The 25,079-nt window shown below is 41.6% G+C and overlaps 1 protein-coding gene across 3 annotated transcripts in view; it reads left to right on the forward strand.

Moving 5' to 3' along the window:
* Window positions 1–25,079, forward strand: part of AK5 (adenylate kinase 5) — a 259,870-nt gene that overhangs the window by 195,421 nt on the left and 39,370 nt on the right. For all 3 annotated transcript variants that reach the window (XM_086717334.1, XM_086717332.1, XM_086717333.1), the window contains 2 exons: window positions 22,687–22,850; window positions 24,773–24,889. In XM_086717334.1, the coding sequence (XP_086573460.1) occupies window positions 22,687–22,850; window positions 24,773–24,889 (281 nt within the window). The remainder of the gene's footprint in view (window positions 1–22,686; window positions 22,851–24,772; window positions 24,890–25,079) is intronic.

A 25,079-nucleotide genomic window follows, 5' to 3' on the forward strand; every position in this document is an offset into this window, starting at 1 on the left:
AGCTTAAAAAGCAACTAGTTAAGCAACTCAAACAATCATAATGTTTTTCCTCAAGAAAACCATTAACCTACGTGTGCTAAAGTGCCTTGTGTAAACTTCACACAAAATATTAAAATGACATGTACTTAAGGGCTGAAATGAAATGAGTCTTTTATACTGCTTCATCAAGGACATTTTTAGGTAACACTGGCGTTTTCTTCCTTTTACTTTACTGTGATTCATGGTGATGAATATAGATCTAGTAGAATTGAATGCAGCTGTCTTGATGCATGCTGTGGTTTTGTAACAATTGCTTCTGTACCATTAGTGAAAAGCAATAGCCTGTAAGTGTTGTAATGGAAATAAGGGACTGTCCAAAATATACGAAAACACTAATTCAAAGAGATACATGCACCCCTATATTTATTGCAGCATTACTTACAATAGCCAAATTATGGAAGCAGCCCAAGTGTCCATCAATAGATGAATGAATAAAGAAGATGTGCTGTAGGGGCACCTAAGTGACACAGTTGGTTAAGCCTCTGGCTCTTGATTTTGGCTTAGGTCATGATCCCAGGGTCATGGGTTGAACCCCATGTCTGGCTCCATGCTGAGTGTGGAGCCTGCTTAAGATTCTCTCTCTCTCTCTCTCTCTCTCTCTCTCTCTCTCTCCTTTGCCCCTCTCTCCCGCTCAAACTCTCTCTCTTCTCTCTCTCTCTCTCTGATAAAAAATAAAAAAGAATAAGTTGTAGTGTATATACACTAGCACACACCATGGAATACTATTCAAACATAAAAAAGAATGAAATCTTGCTATTTGCAACAACATGGTTGGAGCTAGAGAGTATTATGCTAAGCAAAATAAGTCAGAGAAAGACAAACACCATATGATTTCAGTCATCTGTGGAATTTAAGAAGCAAAACAAATGAGCAAATGAAAAGGGAGAGAGAGAGAGAGAGAGAGAGAGAGAGAGAAACCAAGAAACAGACTCTAACTCTAGAGAACAAACTGATGGTTACCAGAGGGGAGATGGGGGGAAGGAAGGGTGAAATAGGTGATGGGGATTAAGGAGGGCACTTGTTCGGATGAGCACCAGATGTTGGTATGGAAGTGTTTGAATCACTATATTGTACACCTGAAACTAATATAACACTGTATGTTCACTATACTTGAATTAAAATTTTTAAAAAAAAGAAAATAGAGGACCCCCCAACATCTGTGGGCCACACTTTGAGAACCACCACCCTAGGACTAATTTAGGAAGGGGTTATGTTAAGCAGGTACATGAAACTCTAGACTTTGCATTTGGAAAATCTTAGAGGAGAAAATAGTTTTTTGTGCCTTGTTTTTCACTGGTCCTTTCAAAAGCAAATAACCTCACAAATGGGAGCAAGGGGTCAGGGGTAAAGGGGTACATCTACTGAAAGCCCATTTCTCTGGGCTGCTGTAGGCCTGGAAAAATTCTGAATGTTTCTGGGTAGCCAGTGTACGAGGGATGCCTGAAAGGAAAGGCTGGGTGCTAGTCAGAGGTGGGCAAAGGAGAATGTATCAGGAGGACCCACAGGAGACTCCAAAGCAAGGCCTGGATGGAGGTGGAAAGGGTGACCTCCAGGATCAACAGCAGTGGACTGGAGGAAAGGTGAAGAAAACCCTCCAGGTGGGAGAATAGCCCTGACATTGGAGATTGAACTTTGAACTTGAGTTAGTCCCATCAGGTCACTATGACAAAATACCATAGTCGGGTGGCTTATAAACAACAGAAACTCATTTCTCACAGTTCTGGAGGCTGGGAAGCCCAAGACCAAGGCCCTGGCAGATTTGATGTCTGACGAAGGCCTGCATCCTGACTCATAGACAGCTATCTTTTCCTTGTAACCTCACATGGCAGAAGGGGTGAGGGAGCTCTCTGGGGACTCTTTTAAAAGGCCACCAATCCTATTCATAAGGGTTCCACCCTTGTAATATAACCACCTTCCAAAGCCCCACCTCTTAATACCATCACATTGGGCCCTAGGATTTAACATAGATTTGGAGGGGACACCAACATTCAGTCTATAGCAGAAAATTGACTATCATGGTTATCAAAAATCATTAGATTAGATTAAGAAAACTCAGATGAGATTTGACTGAGTTTCTTAACTGAAACTGAGTTTCTAAACTGAGTAGTTTCTAAACTACTGAGTTTCTAAAATGAAAAAGGTAGCTAATCAGCTAGGCTGGGTTCACATAAAGAAATATGTTTCCATCTGACCACCAAGCCTGTGCTCTGCCCTAACTGAAACATCAGAGCTCTGCTCTGGACACAGACACATGATTGCCACAGCTCTTTCTCCCATCAGGGCATGCAGTTATTAAGGGACCTTTTGGCACTCTCCTGGCCTAAAACCTGTATTTTCAAAGTCGAGACCATTCAGGATGAGAGAGTAAAGGAAGAGAGACATTGGGCCACTTTCCAAGAGAGCCTCAAATGCATTTACAAACCAATGGGATATCTTTCTGATGTTGAAGAAATGTAGGCATTGTGTACTAACAATGAACCTACTTTGTCATAGACTCTAAGTCTGAAGTTCTCTTTTGGCCAGCAAAAGAGCGGGATGCAGGAGGAAAATCGAGAGATGGCTAATGCCTTGAAAAGATAAGAGGCCCAAATAAGGGTCCTTGCCCCATTTTTTATTAGGATCAGAAGGCTTAAAAACATGGCAATAGACGTGCACAAAGAGACAATGAATCTGTGAACATTAACTTGTGGACATGAAGGAAAGGGAGTCTTGAAGATATTCAGGGTTAGGGGTTTGGGTTCATACAAAACAAAATATTGGTGCCAGGCAGTCGAGCAGAAGGTTGTTTACAGCAGACATGAGGCACCACCTCTGTTTATCTTAGCTAGCCTAGGGGATGAGACAGGTAGGACAAATAACCTGTTTATCTTAGCTAGCTTAGGGGATGAGACAGGTAGGAAATAACAAGGCACTTTTTCTTTTATAAATCATCTCCACTTTGGGCTGCTTCATCTGCAGCACAGGAGTCTGTAGCCCAATTTACCTGTTTACCTAACTTGGTCCGTCCCTCCTGTGAAAGCAGCTTTCTGCTATAGTACTAAATTGGGGGTCACATCCACCCGGAATACCTAATCTTACTTATTTCATATACCTATGTATTGGGTGCCTTTGCACCTCCCTATTTTGTTTACCTAAACTCGAGTATGAACATCCTATGGCTTTGTACTTCATTATACCTTGTTAACCCATTGGTGTAAGCCTGGGGGATTCTTAAGCTTATTCCTCACACTACTTAATTACATAAACCTTTTCACTACAAAAATGCTCTAAGTAATGTTGAACTAGAACAAAACATTTTCTTCATTTAACCAGACCAGACCTCTACAAAAGGCTTACTATGCTTAAAGAACTATGGGATTCAAAAAGACATTAAACAGTCCTTGGAATACTGCATGACATGGCAGAAGCACAGGGATTTTTCCATGTTTTTTTTAAAATGATTTCCTCAAGAAGGGAATGTTGCTGAGTCAATTCAGTCATCCAGACAGGCCAATTATTGCTAAACAGAAAAGTGCCCAAGTAAATGAGTTTTACCAAAGAAAGTGTTTGGAGACCTCACACCATCATATACATTGTCTCCCTACCCATTTCTTGAAATCTTTTTGGAAGCACCATTAACTTACCAACAGAGTCACCTGGTGAAGACTGAGTTACTCAACCTGTTCACTCAAAAGCACATCTCCAGGTCTGACTCACTGAAAGCTTCTTTTGCTTGTTCTGAGACCCACTAAGCATGACCAATGGTACAGACTTTAGAAGGACCCAGCACTGGAAATGAGAGACTACCCAAAACCTTGTGTTTATATCTAACCTCTGTGTGCCCTTGGCCCAATCCCTTAGCCTTTCTGGATTTCTTTTAAAATGGCAAAATGATATTTGTTTTCTTTTCACCCCAAATTTGAGCAGCCAGTGAGTTGATACGTTGATAACTGTTCTCTTAATTGGAAGCATGTGCAACAGAGACATAGCCCCAAGGAAGTGAAGTATGAAGGCAACTGAAAAAGTCAAAGTCTTCATCTTCTACCCCCCAAATATTTATTTTAATTACCTAATAATAGTATTAAAACTAACACATACTGGTCACTTACTATGTTCTAGGTACTGTGCTGCCTTTTTACATATTATCTTATTTATTTCTCACACCAATCATCAGTACTCGTGTTTTTCCCCATTTTACAGATGAAGAAGTAGCAACTCAGAAGGTTAAGGAACTTCCCAAGGTTACACTGTTAAAAAATGGGACTCACACCCAGTTTCTCAGACTTCAAAGCCCACGATTTAAAAGTGTATGCAGATAGGTAGTAAGGAGAGAAGGTGGGAGTACTGTGGGTGGGGGATGAGCTTGCCATAATTATTTAAATAAATGCCCCAATTTTCTATTTTACTTTGTTCCTGTATATCTAGCTATTGATGTCTGAAAGCAAAGACAAAATAATAAGACATCAAATGAATATTGCTGAAATAGTCCTCTGTGTGCCTCAGCATGTTTCTGCCAATTATTTGCAATTCCATAATAACTTCAAAACAGGAAACAATTTGAAGCCATAAAAGTATGTGAACCATTCTGAACACTGCCCCACCCACCCAAAGCACATCAGTTTTGAAATACACACTGCATCTTTTACTAAGAAGGCATATCGTGGGTATCTTTTTTATGAGCATTACCAAAAGTATTTCAGAGAGCCAAGGGCAACAATGAGCAAGTGTTTGAGAATGTGATTCTGGGTACATCTGAAGGAACCTAGTGCTTTTGAGATTTTCTTTGTGGGTTGGATAGAGTACCTGGACCACATATTGATCTCAAACAATGGCTTAGTTTAGAGGTAGAGGGAAAAAATAGCCTAGGCCAGGGGATCTACAGACTTCCAGGGGGCTGTATACAATTCCCTAATGATAAAAACATTCTCTCACTGCTATATTAAAATTTCCCATTAGCTATATACTCCTTTGGGTAATTTTCATTAATTCATTTGCTTTTTATTGAGTTTCTGCTGTATATCAGCAAAATGATGGGCCTCATCATACAAAGATGAAAGATGAGGCTCCCTAATCTCAAGGAGCTCATGTTGTAGGGAGGGAGCAAACAAACAGCACAGCTTGGTACAGTATATGCAGTGGCAGCAACATAGGTAATGGAAAGAAAGACTAAAGTGGGCATGCAGGGGTAAAAGGGGACATCAGAGCTGAGTCCTGAGAAAGAAAAGGAATTGGCCAAATGGTAAGTGGAAAAAAAGTTGGAGTCCATGGCAAGGAGAGGGAACAAGTGTGCAAGAGAGAGCCTCAGAGGCGAGGGGGCAGGAAGCAGTGAGAGGCAGAGCTGGAAACAGACTCAGGGTCCAGGGCATGAAAGGCTGAGAACACAAGGCTAACAAATATAAACTTCAGCCTGTAGCAATGGGGAGCTGTCAAGGCTTTTATTCTGTCACATGTCACCAAATTTGGATTTCAGAAAACACACTCTGGAAGCAGTGAGAGGGAGCCTAGACTGCAGCAGGGAGGCCAGCTAGGAGGTCAGATGGATGGTCATGCAGGTGAGGAACAAGGAATCAGTTGAAGTGGAAAAGAAGAAACAGATCCAAAAGGTTTTAGGAAATAGAATCAACAGGACGTAAAGATCTATTTTGTTCGGGTGAACAAGAAGAAAACTAGCATGACTCAGAAATGGCTAGTTCAAGGGCTCCTGGGTGGCTCAGTTGGTTAGGTGTCCAGCTTTGGCTCAGGCCATGATCTCAGGGCTCATGGGTTTGAGCCCTGCATCAGGCTCTGTGCTGACAGCTCAGAGCCTGGAGCCTGCTGCGAATTCTGTGTCTCCCTATCTTCTCTCTCTGCCCCTCGCGCATGCTCTCTCTCTCTCTATCAAAAAATAAATGTTAAAAAAAAATTTTTTAAAGAAGTGGCTAGTTTAGATGACCAGGTGAACGGAGGTGTCATTCAAGGATATAAGAAATGTGGAGAAGAAATGGGTTTTGAGAAAGTGATGAAATGTGTTCACACAGTTTAAGATAGAAATGCTAAAAAAAAAAAAAAAAAAGATTGAGATGCTAATGAGACATCCATCAGTTAACGTCATTAAACAAGAGGGTTTTGAAATCCAGTACCCAAAATAACAAGTTGTGGTTGTAGACACAGATGTAGAATTCACCAGGATATCAATGGCAGTGAAACCACGCATGTGCAAGGGATCAGCCAGGGAGCTTAGGGACAGTGAGCATGGAGGAAGGCTGAGACCAGGAGTCTGGGAAACACCTGTGCCAGAGCCAAAGGAGGAGAGAACAGCAAGGAAAGCAGAATATCAAGAGCAAATGGTGTCACAGAAAGCAAGGGAGGAGAGAGTTTCCATGTAGGAAAAGTTAAGTAAAAAGCAATGAGAATTGTCTGTTAGGTTTGGCAACCGCAGAATTACTGGTGACTTTGGTGAGAGCAGTTCCAGTGGAACAGAAAGGAGTAAAGCCAGCTGGCTGAGGGGCAAATGGGAGGTGAGGAAGTGAGGATACATTTAGACTATACTTGTGAGAAATTTGACTCTGAGAGAAAGCAAAGACTTAGGGCAGTAACTAAGGGAAAGGTCAAAAGTGGGTATGAGAGAGTCAAACATATTTGTATATATAGAGAGAGGCAGTAAACCATCTAGATAAGTGTGTGACCTACTTGAGTTCACATGCCAGCTCCACTCTGACCTTGGGCAACACTCTTACACCCACTCTTCCTCAGTTTTCTCACCTGTCATGTGGAAGTAATGATTTTATCTAGGTCATAGTGTTGATGTGAGGATGAAATGAGTTAACACATGTCACAGCGCTCCTAGTATATATTCAACAAGCATTAGCTATTACTACAACTATTATATGGTTAGTGAGGAGAGACAGCCAATAAAAAAGAGAGGATCCTGAGAAAGGAGGGGGGACAGCTAGGATAGGATCAGAAGTGCCTTGGAATGAGGAAAGGATACCTCCAGGATGGGGATGCATGACAGGTTAAAAGGTTGGGTGTTCATCTATCTGTTTCTGGTGTCACTTGTTAAAATTATACATTCCCTTAAGGGATTGACCTGTTATGCAGTGTTTTACCTGGAGCAACTGTGGTTGGCTGGGATCAAGACAAGTTGAAGTGGGAAAGTATCTCTTGGGCCTTGGGCTTACACCTGCCTTTTGACTGCCATTTCCTCTTGTAAACACCTTCTTGCAGTTGGTTACAACACAACACAGATTTTACTGTAGGATGCTGTATTTAGCCTTGAGGCATAAAGCAGAATAACAAGCCAGTGATTAAAGGGGCAGTAACTGTTTTGGCTTTTCCAAATGTAACATTCCCAAAGTATTTCCCTCTCATTTTTCTCTAGACTCGAGAACCAAGAGTCTCAGAGCATCTTTATAGTTGTAAATGAAACATATTTAAACCAACCATTAGGTGGTCATGGCAATGAAAGACTCTCTCCTCTTATAACTGAGTGGAGCTGTTTTGTGTTAACAGGACATAGTCCTGTGACCCAGTTGATTTTTTTTTCATATTGTCTGCAGCACTGCCTCTGAAGGCAGTGTTCCTCATGGTTCTACTTTGCTTTGAGGAATGCCTTCTACCAGAAAATGGATCACCATGTCAATGCCACACACTTGCCCATCCATGCCAGCCAAGTGACCTCAGTTTAAAGTGGAAGGAACTTATTTGGTCCAATTGCATATTTCCCTGAATGGACTAACTCTTATAGTAAAAGCATGGAAAGCTGGCATGGACAGAGCCCCAAGTAGAACACAGTCTTATTTTTCTTGGAAACCCTCAACTTGGTCTGGGTGGACCCATTGAGGCAAGCTCTGAGACAGCCTCTCATTCCAACATTTGTTGTTGAGAGAGTGAGAGAATATTAAGAAGTGAGAAACCTGGCTGAGTCCAGCCAAAAGTCTCCTAGAGTCTACTCCTGGAGACCCCTTCCACTGACCACTTTCTTGAAGGCAGTGATGGCCATTGATTGGAGAATATTTTTTACTAAATTTCCTAGAAGACAGAGACCATGCCCTTTCTTTTCTTTTTCTTTCTTTTTTTCTTCTTTCTGTAGCACCTATCAGGATACCTGGCACTTAGTAGGCATTTGATACATATATTTAGAAAAAATGAATGAATGGATTGAAATGGAATGGAAGATATAAAGACTTCATTGTCAGAGAAGTAAATGTGTTAACTTGTCTTCTACCAATACCCATCTCAGAGTCATAATGATAACAGCAGAGGTTTCAAGTAAAATGACAGGGCTTGGCCATTTTTAAGAACCAACCATAACTAAAAGACTCTTCCTCTGGATGGGTCCTGAAAAATCAATATGGAGTCTTTATAATGTCTTCCCGGCCCTTTCCCACAAAAACAAAATAAAAAAATGCGTGCCTTTGGTAAATTTTGCTGAGTAAGGTAGCATGTAGCTTCCATATCAAAATCAAGTTCCAGTCCACCACCAGGTAACTGGCATAGATGCCAGGAAACAAAATACGAAACAAATAGCTAGAAAATCATTGACCTTGATGGTACTGATTATGAGTTTTACCATCATTCAAAGAAGGGAATATAGACTAGAGTTGATTTGTTAAACTGTCATTGAAGATGCAAGAAAAGGAAAGCAAGAAAAGGAGGATTTTTTTTTAATTTTTATTGTTCCCATCCCTCAAGGGGATTATAATCTATTTGATGAAGCAAGAATTGATGCTTATAAAAACTTTAGAACTAATACAAGACAGTGTACAGTCAACTGACAAAGTAACTATTTAGTCAGTATTAGCAGGGATTAGAAGACAAAGAAAGCACAATGGCTGAATGGATGGGAGCCCCTTCCTGGGGAAGCTGAGAACCTAGGAGAGCCTCAGAGAATGGATGGGATCCCCTAGGCTTGAGAGAAGGCTGAAGAGAGAGGGATCCCAAAAAGGGAGATTTTGAGTAGGGAACAAATTACAGTAGTAGGAATATGCCCTTCATGGCCCAGGAACAGGAAGAAGATGGACCAAACCATGGAAGCCCTGGATGCTGAGAAATAATGTGATATTGACCAAGGATGAGTCCAGGGCTGGTGAACAGACAGACGGGAAGCACCAGAAGGGAAAAACTGCCCTTGATGAACTTGCTCTACTTTCATCATTTCCCACTCCCTCTCTTCTGCTAGGATACATGCAGCCAAAATCTCTCCCAAAACAGATTACTAGAATTTTTTTTAATTTAAGGACTTTATATTTATTTATAAAAAATAATATATCTTTATTCTAGAAAACATGTATTAGCAATGACAAATCACCCAAAATCCCAAAGCTTAACAATGAGTATTATTAAGATTTTGATTTATATCCCTCTTAATGTTTTTCTATGTATGTATTTTTAAAATATATATTTTTCATCAAAATTAGATCATGCAACTCTAAATCCTACTTTTTATACTTAACAAAATATCTTAAGGGCCTTTCCAAGATTGTAGAGCTGAATATACAATGTTGTATCTTAAAGTTTTCTTGCAATTGAACTGAAACAGAAAAACAGGAAAGCACTCAAATCATGAGTGTTTAGCTTGATAAATTTTCCCTGAGTGGACACATTCATCTTATCCACATGCAGATCAAGAAATCGAACATTACCAACATCCCGGAATGCTCCTTGCCCCCCTTCTATTCACTTCCCCCTGCGAGGAATACCATAGATATTTTTGAGTTTTATATAAATGGAATCATTCTGTATGTATTTGTATCTGTCTTCTTTCAATACATCATTTTAATGACCACGTACACTATTCCTTTGAATCACTATAATTTATTCAGTTTATTCCTATTGTCATGCATTTTCCCCCAGTTTTTTGCTTTCATTAAAAATTCTGTAATGAATATCTATGTAACTAAACAGTGATTTTTCCCCTTACAATAAATCCACTGACATAAAAAAGTTTAAGACTTTTGACTTATATTACCAGATTGCCCTTCAGAAAGATTATACCAATTTTATATTCCCATCACAGCATATAAGACTTCCAATTTCCGTGATTTGGTCCAAAATTGAACACAAAACCCCAGACGTAATCCAACTAACATCCACCACAAACGTCCCTACCGGTCTTAAATATCCTCACTTCCTTTTATAGTACATAAATAGACTGCAAGTACAAATATTCTCTGAATTCTCTGACAAAGACAAAAACATGGAGTGCTAGTGCTGGAAATGACCTTGGAATTTACCTAGTCCAACAAGCTTGTTTTCAGATGAGAATACAGAAGCCCAAAGAGGAGAAATGTCAGCGGAGACAGATTCCCAGTGAAAAATGAACCAGAAAACCACGAGTAGAAAAAAAGCTGCAAAGAAATAAAACAAAATGTATTTCTGGCAGTTACCTTTGGGAAGTAGGATTATGGGAGACTTTCTTCTTTTTGCTTTTCCGAATTATTTAAATCTTCAGTAAGGAGCATATATTTCTTTGACAGAGAAAAATCATTTTCTTTAAAAGAAGGAAAGAGAAAGAAGGAAATGTAGAAAGGAGAGACTGAGTTTGTAAATTACCTACTATATTCGCTTAATGCATGCCTAAGATCCCAGCGTGAGGTGGACTGCAAAAGAGGAAAAACGGTGGCTTGACAAGTTTAAGATGAATTTGGAAGAGGCAGAGTACTCTAGAACAATGAATTCTCAGAATTTAGAGGCCTAAATACGAAAATCCTGACTGAAACAGCTTTTGGAAGGCTCTAGTTTATAAGCTTGGTGAGTCAGGTCTGCAACAGGCCCTAGAGACCTCTGGGGGAAGAAGAAAAGGACCAGTTTTTTAGTAGTATTTTCTCATGAGCAGGTTGGAAATCTTGTCTCTGTCTTTGTTTGGAGATGGAGTTAGAATGGATATGGGGCTGGGATGGAGATGGGGGTGGGATGGAATGGAGTTGGTGTAAGCATGGGGATGTGGTTGGGATAGAGATGGGATTAGGTTGGATATGAATTTAGGATGGAAATTGGTTTGTACTAAGAGCTATAGGAGTTCACAGCATCGTGTGGTGAAAACGTTTACAGGAATCACCTTGGTGCATGCCATTTCCTCTCACCCAAGACCTGAACCTTCCTTGTCTTGTCTCTGTGTAAGAGCTAGATTCATGGCATCCAATTCTATGGAAGAATGAGAGTCATGGCATCCAATTCCAGAGTTTTGTGTTAACTAGATATTTCACATGTCTTTCTGTGCCTATGGTAGATTCTGTGAATGGCAGAATCATTGACTTTTCAGCTTGTCACAAGAGAGATGAAATCATGTCTGTAAAGTCTCCAGGTTAATAAGTGGTGGGGCTGATAGGGTTGCTAGTTTTAACAAATTAAAATACAAAACAACTAGTTAAATTTGAATTTTAGATAAACAGTGATGGGGTTTAGTGTGAGCATGTTTGATGCAATAATTAACTGGACGTCAACTGGCAACCCTATGGGGCCATTATGGAAGCCTAGCTTCTGGTTAACTAAACACTGTGTGGTGTATTTCTGAACAGCAAAGTCTATCTGATTTCCAGAGTGGCCTTACATATGAGAGACTGTAGAGCTTAGGCACAGGGGGCCTGTACCAAGGCACAGGGGGCCCTTGGGCAAATATTTTTAACCTGTACAATAAGGTTATAAATAACATTTACTTCAAATAGCTATTATAAGGATTAAATGACTCTAGCTCTTCCAAAGAGACAAGACAAGGAAGGTTCAAGTTTGGGGTGAGAGGAAATAGCATGCACCAAGATAGTGATTCCTAAACATTAAAAAAGAATACTAATAGAACAGATACCCACTAGAGAGAGCCAAAGCATAAGAGACTCTTAAAAACTGAGAACAAACTGAGGGTTGATGGGGGTGGGAGGGTTGATGGGGGAGGGTAAGTGATGGGTATTGAAAAGGGCATCTTTTGGGGTGAGCACTGGGTGTTGTATGGAAACCAATTTGACAATAAATTTCATATATTAAAAAAATAATAAAAAATAAATAAAACTATCAAAAAAAAAGGAACAGATACCCACTAGATCAAATATCAAGCCAAAAGCACTGTGAACCAGACACCTTTATCTGAATAGTCTGCAGTGACTTCTCAAACATGTCTGTCTCTGAACCATTTCATTGGTACAAAATAGGCCACAGTCCCCCTTCTGTTCTCTCGGTCTTGATGCTGAGAAAACAAAAGTTCCCCTCATCTGCAAGAGAGAGGTTGGCCCTGCTATTGACAAGGATTTTTATTAGTGATTTTTATTAGTGATTGTAACAAGTCTTCATTCACAATAGAACCATTATGTCAGCATTATTTCACTGTAAATATTAAAGGAAAGATCAACCAAGACTCAATGCAGCGACCACTGGGGAGTTCACAGCAAATTTCCTTCAAGACTATCTAGTCTAGAAATTCCAGATTGGGTTAATCATCAGAATCACCTGGGGAATTTTTTAAATATCATCTTGTTTTATTATGAAAATATTTCAAACATTCAACAAAGCTGAAAGAATGTTACAGTGAACATTTGTACAACCACCACCTAATTGCTGCCAGTAACATTTTACTGTAACTTGTTCTATCACATATCTGTCCTTCTATCCATCCCTTTGCCCAACCATCAATGGTCTTTTTTTTTCTTACACATTTCAAAGTAAGTTGCAGATATCTTTATGCTTTCCCTGGGGAACTTTCTAAAACTATAATTTCCCAGGCTTCAACCCCAGTGGTTCACAGACCTACTGATACAGGAATGTTTTCAATAACCTAGGTGATTCTGCTACACAGTCAAGTTTGGGAAAGCATCAGTCAGAAGAAGCGAGGTTATGCTGTTAAGCCCAACTAAAAATCTCTGTAGTATAGAACAACAAAGATGTTTCTTCTTTCTCCTCTTCCTCTTCTTGTTCTTGTTCTGGACCAATGCTACATGTTCATCAGCAGTTGACTAGGCTTCACTCTGGTAACCCCTACTATCTGAAACATTGATAGTTTCATGGAAAAGGGACAAAAAAACATAGAAAACCATGTACTGGCTATAAAAATCTCTGTCTAAATATGATGCACATCCACCTCTCCCCACATTTCATTGGCCAAAACACTTGGGAACTCTTAAGTTCAAAACAGTGGGGACAAATTATCCTTCCTCAGGGAGGAGCACCTTGGACAGGAAGTTTGGATATTAAGGAAGAGTATTAAAACACACATAGAGAAAGAAAAAAGAAAACATTAATTTAATCCAGACTCTTCAATTCAAAGACAAGGAAGCTAGCATTCAAAGAGGCAAAATCTCCCAAGATCTCCCAGGATCACTCAGCTAGTTCAGTGCAGGAATGGCCTAGAACCAAAGTCTCCTAACTCCTAATGTCATGTACAGGGCTACCTCCTTCTCCTTGAAACTCTCAGATTGTTTACCATCAATTTATTCATTCATTCACCAATCTAACAACTACCCCTATACACCACACACTGATACATAAGGCACAGTGCCTGCCATCAAGAAGTTCACAGTCACATGTAAAGTTCTTCCATATAACCTGCAGTTGACCCTATCACTGGCATATCTTATCCTATTCACCAAATAACCTGAAGCAGCAGTGCATTTCAGAACTAATAGAGATGTTGTCTTAGAGGATAAGGATCTATTTTTCTTAATTGCTTTTAGTCAGACAGAGTCTGTTCTCAGCAACAGCCTGGTGAAACTCAGCATGGTGATACAGCTCATCCCGAATACAGAATATTGAAAGTGACTCATAGGCCGACAGTGTTTGGAGATCATTCCTAGGGCACAGTCAGTTCATGATCTGATGGAATGCTGGCTTTTCTGTGAAAAGAATCACTCAGTCACAAAACCTAAACCCAACCTCGGAGCACATTTTCACTTAGGGAGAAAGAAATACTTCAAGGGATAGAAATCTAATAGATTTTTTTTTTTTAACAATTCTGATGACTATATAAAAATAGAATAGTTTGATTTGCAAAAGATGTTTGATACCTTCACAAGCTATAACTGTGAGGACTACCCATCTTCAAAGATGTTAAAATAGTATCACAATATAAAAGTGCTGTTCCCTAATTTGTAATTAACGAGGTTGAAGTCCAAGAGGGTAAGTGACTTGGTCAAAGTCATCTGACTAGGTAAAGGTATGAGATATAAACCTGGAAGTTGAGTCCTTTGGTCCAGTGTTCCTTTTACATGAAAGGAAATAGAGTTGTCACTTTTATGGGACCATAAGGCTCCTAGTCATTGGCCCTCTTTCACAATTGCCTGTGATACCATGCAAAGCTCTGTGGAGATACCAATAAAAATAAAGCACTTTCTACTTTCTGTGAGCTTCAGCCTGGCAGAGGAAGGAAGAGAATGTGGGCAAACTTTGTGTCCTGGAGGCCACAGGAAGAGTGAATTTCAGGATGTTTATCAGTGGTGTTAAATGCTACTAAAGGGTCAAAAGTAGTAAAGACTAGGGGAAGATCATTAAATGATATGACAATTATGCAATCACTGCTGAACTATAAAAGGTCAACTTCAGAGAGTGACGAGAGTAGGAGGGTGGTATGCAAGAGGACAGGGAGTCAGTAAAAGAGAGGGAAATGGAAACAGGCAGTTTTAGGATACTGAAAAAATAGGAAAGAATATAAAAATAACTAGAGGATGCAGACAATGGTAGAAATATTTTCATTTGGATTGGGAAGAAACGAGCCTATTGTTACACAGAAGAGAGACAAGATGGTGCCAACTGAGAGGAATACATTTACAGTGGACAGGAAAGAGGAGCAAGTTCTTGGGGCAGGCAGGAGGGGATCCTTTCATCATTAAATAATTTATGTGTATGTCGGGGGGTGGGATGGGTGAAATAGGCGATGGGGATTAAGGAGTACATTTGTCATGACAAGCACTGGATGATTTGTGGAATTGTTGAATCACTATATTGTACACCTGAAACTAACATAACACTTTATGTTAACTCTACTGGGATTAAAATGAAATAAACAATAAATAGAAACAATTTGTTCTTTCAGCCATGATTATGAAGTGTCTATTATGATTCAGGCATTGTGTTCAGGCACCATAGTGAGCAAAATATACCCATAGCCCAGGTTTGTGAACCATAGAGTCAAATATGGAAGACAGGCTTAAATAAATGGAAGGTAGATAGAAGAGAGAGAATCATTATGCTGTGAAAAGTGCTGTTAAGGAAAATGCCAAGGTGCTAAACGGGTAGCCAAAGCAGAGAAGTTAGCCATCAGCTAAATAGTTGTATGAAATAGTCTTCCAAACAAAAGAAAGGAGGGATGGAGAACAAAAGATATGTTTTGAAAATGTTAAGAAAAGATAACCTTCACCTTTGTAATGAACAGGAGAGTTAAAAATACTTGTAAAAAGGGGCTCCTGGGTGGCTCAGTCAGTTAAGCATCTGACTCTTGATTTTGGGTCAAGTCATGATCTCAAGGTTCGTGGGTTCAAGCCCCACCCACATCAGGCTCTGTGCTGACAGCATGGAACCTGCTTGGGATTCTCTCTTCCTCTCTCTCTCTCTCTCTCTGCCCCTCCCCTGCTTGCACTCTTTCTCTCTCTTCAAAAATAAATAAATATTTTTTTTTAACGTTTATTTATTTTTGGGATAGAGAGAGACAGAGCATGAACGGGGGAGGGGCAGAGAGAGAGGGAGACACAGAATCGGAAACAGGCTCCAGGCTCTGAGCCATCAGCCCAGAGCCTGACGCGGGGCTTGAACTCACGGACCGCGAGATCGTGACCTGGCTAAAGTCGGACGCTCAACCGACTGCGCCACCCAGGCGCCCCTAAATATTTTTTTAAATACTTGTAAGAAGGCCACCTGGGTGGCTCAATAAGTTAAGCATCTCACTTTGGCTCAGGCCATGATCTCACAGTTTGTGAGTTCAAGCCCTGTGTCAGGCCCTGTGTTGCCAGCTCAGAGCCTGGAGCCTGCTTCAGATTCTGTGTCTCCCCCTCTCTCTGCCCCTCCCATGCTCATGCTCTGTCTCTCAATAATAAATAAAAATGTTTAAAAAAATACTTGTAAGAGTAAGAATATGTTTGAAGAATGTGTCTGAAGATTTGAGGACAATGGGGAAATAATAGAATCCATCCATGGACATTCTATTTGGTATCAACAAAAGAGGAATCTATTTACCCAGAAGCATTAGAAGCTATTATGAAGTTAGATAGCATGACCCAGTTGGCTGGGTTTTCTGATGGTCTTAAGCAACCCAGAGTAGATCAAATAAAGCAAATGGTGGGTTGGGCAGAGACTAGTTGGTGGTTCTCATGGAAGCCACAACAGAATTCAATGGGGGCAAGGGACTCATAGCTACTAGAAAGGGCCTGGTGTCCAGCTGACTGTGAAGGTAAATGGCCCAAAGGGAATGGACCAACTCAGTGAGGTCACAAAGAAGGCAGAGAACAAGTTGAGAAGTGGATCAAGGGGAAAGAAAAAGGGACAGAAAGACATGAGCAGAGTAGAAGGATAGACCCAAGTGATAAGACACTCTCCATTTCTGCCAGATCAATAGGGAGCTAAAATTCAGTCAGCAATGCTGGTCACTGGTGATGAAGAGGTTTAAAGAATGCTGAGGCTGGGGTGGGATGGGCTTAAGGCCTGGAAAGCTTTGCTAATGACAATTAGAAAATTAGAACCCAAAGAATGCTATCCTCTCTGCTGCTCCTTAGAGAAAACAAACTTTGTGAGTTTTCTAAACCAGATACCTGTGTGTGTGTGTGTGTGTGTGTGTGTGTGTGTGTGTGTGTAAACACACATGCTAATATATATATCTTAATTACCTGCAAGTGGTCTGGACATCTCAAGGTGATGGCTAATCCCCAAATTTGTTAGATTGTATTTAATTCAAACCTCAGTATGCAGATGACACCCAGGAAGAGCTAGCAGGATGAGTAACCATCCCTTATTACATGTAGCCTTTACCAAGCTCCAGGTTGTTTTGGCAGAGGGATGGGAACAAGGGAAGTTTTTAATGAGATATGGGACGAAGGGACTGATTTCAGAGACTTTTCAAATGTAGACACAACTTTTCAAAGTTGCTTGACAACCGGTCAGGTATGGGAGAGAAAGAGGAAGGAGGCTCTAAGGGAGAATGAGGCAGAGAGTTTGCTCTAATTTCATTTTATAGATGAAGAAACTAAGGCTCAGAGAATTTTAGACTCACTTGTAGCCACACAATTAGTAAGTGGCAGAGCCAGGTCTTACTGCCAGATTCGCCTGCCCTGTGCCCTTCCCTGCATCACTCTCCTTTCTCTCCTGCCATTCCCTGCAGGACCCACTCACACTCCAAACTGCCGTACTGAAGATACCAGGCTCACCCGTAATGCTCTTCTTGTCCACATTTTCCACATTTCCCCTGTGTCAGTGAAGGCAGTCGCACATGCTCATTAATTCCTGCCTGGGCCAGGAGTCCCTCCCAGTGTTTGTGCAACAGTGTTTAGAGGCCCGGCTCATACGCCTGCCTCACAGCTGTGACGCTGGGTCCACTTGCCATCCTCCCATTATCAGACAGCAAGGTCTCTGACGGAAAGGACGGGGCCTCTGAGTCTTTTTATTTTCAAAGCTTAGCACGGCATCTGACCTATACTAGCTGCCCCTCGGATGTTAGTCAAATGAAGAGCTGTAGTAACAGGCTTAATTCCAGGCGGCATCCCACAGTAAAATGTCAACAAAGGACATTATTAACTGCTGTATGCCATTGCTATTTGAAATATTTAAAAATAAAAGTGTAGGGCGCCTGAGTGGCTCAGTTGGTTAAGCATCTGACTTTGGCTCAGGTCATGATCTCACGGTTTGTGAGTTCGAGTCCCACGTTGGGTGAGCTCAAACCCTGCTTCAGATGAACACAAGCACCCTGCTTTGGATGAGCCCTGCTTCTCTCTCTCTCTCTTTCTCTGCCCCTTGTGGGCTTCTCTCTCCTTCTGTCTCTCCACCCTCACTCACTTGCGCCTCCCCCCTCTAATAATAATAATAAATAGAAATGTACTAGAAGCTTTCATACTTGCATTTGTTTGGACTGGGAGTTCAACTGATTATCTATCTGACATATGATTTGTTCGGTCTTTTCTTTTGGAGCCCAGAATGTGCTACAGCACACCATCTTTGCCATCCCATCTTGAGGCCAAGCACCCTTGTGATACTTGCTTTGGAGGTGGGTCTTCTCTTGCAGAATCCAGCCAATGAATCCAGGAGTCATCTCCTAAAAGAGAATTGAGCTGATGAATGTGGGAGGTGCCTCCTAAGAGAGGCTTGCTCCAGGAGATAAAGAGTGTGTGTGTGGGGGGGGGGGGGGGGGGAGGTGGCCCAGGCAGGCGTGGGGAGGGGTTTCCGGTCCATCTCCAAGAAAAACAGGGACCAAAGAGAGAGCTTGAGTGAGAATACAGACCCGCACCCCCGGTTGGCTGCTCTTCTGCTCGGGCCCCCTGCTGTGTGGTGCTGTCAGGACCGCAGGGGGAGATGGGACTGAGCTGTGAAGTGAGAGTTCACAGTATTTCCACTTGTACAATGAGCACCGTAAGCCTCGTGTGGAAAAAATGTTCAATTACATTGGAGGTTGAGAATCAAGATGTCTCAACTCCTTTTTCTTGTGAAGCATTGACGACCCCTTCAGAATGGAGCCTCCTATTGCAGACTTCTCGGGGATGACCCCACACGGTGTTGTGCATGGGTTAGCTCAGGGGTGTGAACCTCGAGTAATGATACACTAAAAGTCAGGGAGATGACAGGAAATGTGACAGCTCCTTGTCTGCTGTCAGTCATCTTGTCACCAGAGAACACAGCCCACTGGTTCTGATATGTGGCACCTGAAGAGATTTTTATAACAGATTATCCCGGAGGGATGATATCAAGGCCCCGTTGTTTTTTATTTAAAAGTTGTAAGTTAAGGCCTTGAAGACCTGTAAGTGACATTGTATGAAAATTCATATTTCTCCTAGCAGCTTTTGTGCCTTTGCTGCAGTGATAAAAATCACTTTGTTCTCCAGTTCGGAGCCATGGGAAGAATCGAGGCATTGTGTAGATTACTTAAAATTCCACCGTGTCTGCACCATTTGGCCAAAGAATGCTGAGAATTTGCAGCTGTTGTTCCACAAAGGGCTCCTAACTGGGGCAGTGGCTGCTGCTGAACACACAGCTGTTGTCAATTTAAGCTGAAGATTTTTAATTGCCTTTGTGTCAAAATTTATTAAATAATATTTTGGAGAAACAAAAACTATAATAGTCATATTAGTGGGATGCTGAAAGAAGAAAATCACTAGAACACAGCATTTTTTGCCTTGCAAGCAGAGTCCGAAAATACCTTTTCCACATGACCGGCTTCCAGCCATCCCAGGAAAAGTGTTTCTAGGTAAATCCGGCCACGGAAGCCCTGGAGGCTTCTATGGGAGCTCAGCCCCTTGTCCTCCTCGCTCATCTATCTGGAAGCACTTCTTGTCTGAGTGGCCATCTCTTGTTGCCACACTCTCCCTCTGTTTCTGTGATCTCAGGAGAGGAATCCTAGTGCTCAGAGCAAATGTAGCCTTGGCTGGGGACTGAGTGCTCCTGCTAAGTGGTCCACATTATTTTTTTTTAATATATGAAATTTATTGTCAAATTGGTTTCCATACAACACCCAGTGCTCATCCCAAAAGATGCCCTCTTCAATGCCCATCACCTACCCTTCCCTCCTTCCCACCCCCCATCAACCCTCCATTTGTTCTCAGTTTTTAAGAGTCTCTTATGCTTTGGCTCTCTTCCACTCTAACCTCTTTTTTTTTTTTTTTCCTTCCCCTCCCCCATGGGTTTCTGTTAAGTTTCTCAGGATCCACATAAGAGTGAAAACATATGGTATCTGTCTTTCTCTGTATGGCTTATTTCACTTAGCATCACACTCTCCAGTTCCATCCACGCTGCTACAAAGGGCCATATTTCATTCTTTCTCATTGCCACGTAGTACTCCATTGTGTATATAAACCACAATTTCTTTATCCATTCATCAGTTGATGGACATTTAGGCTCTTTCCATAATTTGGCTATTGTTGAGAGTGCTGCTATGAACATTGGGGTACAAGTGCCCCTATGCATCAGTACTCCTGTGTCCCTTGGATAAATTCCTAGCAGTGCTATTGCTGGGTCATAGGGTAGGTCTATTTTTAATTTTTTGAGGAACCTCCACACTGTTTTCCAGAGTGGCTGCACCAGTTTGCATTCCCACCAACAGTGCAAGAGGGTTCCCGTTTCTCCACATCCTCTCCAGCATCTATAGTCTCCTGATTTGTTCATTTTGGCCACTCTGACTGGCGGTCCACATTATTTTTATGAGCCTCTGTAATTGCTGTTTTCCTGTCACATCTAGCACATCCATGACAATGCTGTGAGGTGTCTGAACCCTCCCCACTTGGCTTACAGCAGCTATGAGGTGAGCAGAAGATAGAAAACATGGATCTTTCCTTTATTTTCTGTAAAGGCAAAAGAGAGAGAAGGAAAGGTCCTTTCACTAGCAAGGAACAACAGCTAAGGTCCCCCAAGAGGGAAGTTGCCAAGTGTCCTGAGAAAGGGTTTTTGAAGATGAAGAGAGGTGGACCAGGAAAACTGCCAAACAAGTCCTAAATCCTCACTACCTTTACCATCTCAGTTGTGTTTTGCATTTTAATGTTCAATATCCCCTCTATCAGGAAAAACTTCAGTTCATCAGGCACTTACAGAGCACCTACTATGAAACTTCAGTTCATCAGACACTTACAGGGCACCTACTGTGTGCAAGGTTAGGGACCTAGTGAGGGACCTGGAGACCAAGTGGTGGACAGGCCAAGGGCAGCCAAGTGCTATTTAAACCACTCACTCCCACAGAGGTGAGGGTGAGAGGTCTAATTCCTGGCAGAAGGGGCAAGCATTTGATCCAGGTCTAAGAGGACCTCAATAGTTAGAGGAGGAAGGAAGGGCATTCCAGGCTGAGGACCTGGGAGAGCAAAGCATGGTGGCCTGGAAAAGTATGTCTTGTTGAAGAGACAGTATGCAGCTGGACATAACAGTATTGGACAAAGATAAGAAATGGAGAAAAAAAGTTGGAGAGGTTAAACTAGATTCTTGAAGGTTGAAATACTACTCTAAGGAGTTTGGATCTTATCCTGCGCAGAATGGGAAGCCATTGAATGCAGTGGAGCTGGGAAGTGCCCATGCTTTTCAGGATAGCAGGTCTTTTTCTAACAGGTCTGCTAGACTCCAGAGCCTCACCTCTCCTCCATGCAGAGGCGGAACGACTGCCATAGTCCCAGAGCATAAGGACCTGCTCATACCACAGGCAAACGTGGTCAGCGGGGAAGAAAAGAGGAAAACGCCTCTGAGAGCCAGGGTCTAGGCTTCACACCCTTGACTTGGTACATACTGGCCATGCGGTTTATTGTAGTTGAGTTCGTTCTCTGTGTCTCTGCTTTCCCATATGTAAAATGGGGATAATAGTGCCTGCCTTCTAAGATTATTTTAAATTAATACATATAAAATGTTTAGTGGGCACCTGGGTGGCTCAGTCAGTTAAGTGTCTGACTCTTGATTTGGGCTCAGGTCATGATCTCACAGTCATGGAATCAAACCCCGCATCAGGCTCTGTGTTGAGCATGGAGCCTGCTTAAGATTCTCTCTCTTTCCCTCACCTCTGTCCCTCTCCCACTGGCGTGCACATGTTCTCTCTCTCTCTCTCTCTCTCTCTCTCTCTCAAAATAAAATAAAATAAAATAAAATCTTTAAAATGCTTAGACCAGTGAGTGCAGTAAACTCCTGGCAAAGGTTAGCTATTATTTTTGGATGTAAAATCTTACAACTTAGCAACTGGTTGAACTTGGGGCAGGGGAAGCAGGGAAAAGAGTCGAAGGTGTAATGCTCATCAAAGGAATATGGCTGATACTCAGAATAATAATATTCAGAAAACAGCAGGAAGAAAATCATATTGAGGGACATTCTACAAAATAAATATAATCTTCAAAAGTATCAAGGAAACATGAAGAAATCTGTTCCATACAGGAGACCAGAAGGACATGACAACTAAAAGCAATGCATGATTCTGAACTTGACCCATTGACTTCAAAGAACATTATCAGAACAATTCCACTGAAATGTGATTGGGTTCTGAAGAGGTAGTAATGTAGAAGGATATGCTTGGCTCCTTGTTTAGAGGAAATGAAACTGAAGTGTTCTGTAGTGATGAGGCAGCAATTAGAATGGCAACTTATTCTCAAATGTTTCAGAAAGTTCTTTGTTCTCTCCTGATAACTCTCCTGTACATTTGGGATTGTTTGAAAATGAAAACAATGTATTTTAAAAATTAATAGCTAGCATCTATTGCCCACCCACTTTTGTACCAGGCACCATGGTCAGTGTTTTGCACATGAGCATATTCAGTTCTCCAGGAAACTTCTCCTTCATCTCTACCAAAACAGAGTCTTGCACCCCTCCCCTGTGCCCCTAGAGCAGCCTGAACTCTCCCCACTAGATCACCTATAGTAACTGCTTATTGTTGGTGGATAACACCTGCCCCCGCGCCGGACAACAGGCTCTTTGAGGGCAAGGACTGTATCCCATTCTCCATAGTCCACCGCTCCCTATAACTCATAAGAACTCAGTACATGCTTGGTGAATGAAGTGCTGAGGCTTGTTCACCGTGGCGGCTTGGGATGGGTGTCTGATACATGACTTCTTTTCTAGGTGGCCCAGGCTCTGGCAAAGGCACACAGTGTGAAAAGCTGGTGGAAAAATACGGATTTACACATCTCTCGACTGGTGAGCTCCTGCGTAATGAGCTGTCATCAGAATCTGAAAGAAGCAAATTGATCAGAGATATCATGGAACGTGGAGACCTGGTGCCCTCAGTAAGTGATAGCTACCTTCCCTGGCTGGCGAGGGATTTTGGAGTGTTGCAGCTAGTCTAAGCTGCTGGAAAAAAGAAGCCCACACGCCAACAGCTACATTTTATTTCTCCCTGATGTAACAGTCCAGAGGCAGGTGGTGGGTCTACAGCAGAGACCTGTCAGTCAGACCACGTTGTCCAGGCCCAGGTTCCTCCTACCTTGTTACTCTTCCAGCTCCCTGAATGTTAGCCTAACTCATATTTTCCAGAAAAGACTGGTCCCCACTTTAGCATTAAAATCTTCAAAATCTTTGCTGCATGGTGCTGCAAAGCCTAGAATTGGAATCCTCTGGAAAATAGAAAATAATGTTTTGGTCTAGTTCTGGAAGGTATGATAGCATTATCTTGAAATTTGGTATCTCCCTTAGATAGTTTAAGTAAAAAATTTCCCTTTTATGTATCTTTTTTCCTTTTCAAATCACCATCTATCTCTGGGAAGCTGTGTGCCATGGTATCAAAAAATATTCATCCTTGCCTTACTAGTTTCCATGCTAGGCTCTGTAATTAGGGCTTGTACAATGCGGTCCCTATTAGCTAACAGAGCTTTATGCTTCCTCTTTAATGAGCTACAGTCTGTTTCCCTCCTGGAAGCCAGCATGGTTCTCATGAAAGGAAACAGACCATTGCAGTTGGCTCTTAGCAGACCTCCTTGCCCCCACTCTTTTCCCCCTCCAGTTTACTCTTTTCATAGCAGCCAGGGGGATTTCTTTAAAATGTTTGTCAAATTGTGTTATTCCCTTTCCCAGAAGCTTCCAGTGGATCCCCACCACACTTAGAATGAAATCCAGAGTCCTTCCTGTGACTCTGGACTCCAGCTACCCCTCCAACATCATTTTACACCCAGCCACTGACCTCACCATTATTCTTCCCACAGGCCAGGCTGTTTCTGCCTCAGGGCCTTTGCACTGCTGTTTCCTCAACTTGATATATTAATATAGTTTGCTCCTTTACTTTGTCCAGATCCCTACTTAAATATCCCAATTTATCAAAGAGGCCTTCCCTGACTACCTTATCTAAAATAGCACCTCCAGAATTTTGTATCTCTTTGCCTTACTTTAATTTTGTCCTTAGCAATTCTCTCTAGCTGATTATTTATTATATATTTGTTTATGTATTATCTATCTTTCTATCTAGAATATAAACTTCATGAGGAGTTAATTCACTAGAACCTAGGCATAGTTTCTTACCACCCTTGTGATGGCTGTGTATTCCCCAAGCCCCGAACAAAAGTCAGAGGATGCCAGGGAACCAGAGAACAGAGAATTCCCCCCATTTGGGTAGCTGGTCACATTTTTCCTACATCCAGTCCCAAGATTCCATGTATCTCTCTCCTCTCATTTTCAGAAGCACAGGTTAAATCAAAATTTTTAACAGAAAAAGTGATACTGCTAGAAACTGCTACTTCATATTTATAGAAAGTTTTCTCAAGTCAGTAGATGTCAAATTTTTAGAATATTTACTGGGAAAAAAATCAACAGAGAAGCACATTTTATACCATGTTTTGCTTAGTTTTAAAATTCCATTATCCCTAATTCATGGCCAAATGAATTTCATTTATTCTAAGATGCTGTTATTTTAAGATACCCTAGTAAAATAGATAGCTAATAAGCTATCTCATATATAGCTATACCAGCCAGAAAAAAAAAAAAAAAACCCTTTTTAAACTATGACTGATTGTAATATACCTATCAATTTCATAGGCAGTAAAATGTGGGGGGAAAGTGAGACTAAGAATGGATGAAATATGGTATATTGCTGTCTGCTGTTAATCTTATCTGAACCTTTCTCCCTCCCCAAATGGGATGACTGATGGAGGTGGGTGGTGATTCTAGCATTGTTCTGTGAAAGAGCTCAGATGCTGACCATTCTCTCTCTCTGCTCCAGCGCATCATTCTGGAGCTCCTGAAGGAGGCCATGTTGGCCAGCCTCAGTGACACCAAGGGCTTCCTGATTGATGGCTATCCCCAGGAAGTGAAGCAAGGGGAAGAGTTCGGACGTAGGGTAAGCTGTTGTTACAGGGATCTTCCCAGAAGGACAATTAGGGATATCATTGAGGTTGCGGGATAAATTCAAAGTCTATCCCTCTCCTAATTACGTTAATCAAACCTTCAGTGACAAATGGCAAAAGCTCAACACAAAATGACAAAAAAGAGGAGGGTGGGTTGGGTGATGGTGGTGGATTTATCGGCTC

This window comes from Puma concolor, chromosome C1 (genome assembly GCF_028749965.1).
Source record: "Puma concolor isolate L17-30 chromosome C1, mPumCon1.1.hap2, whole genome shotgun sequence".
NCBI classification, from domain to species: domain Eukaryota; kingdom Metazoa; phylum Chordata; class Mammalia; order Carnivora; family Felidae; genus Puma; species Puma concolor.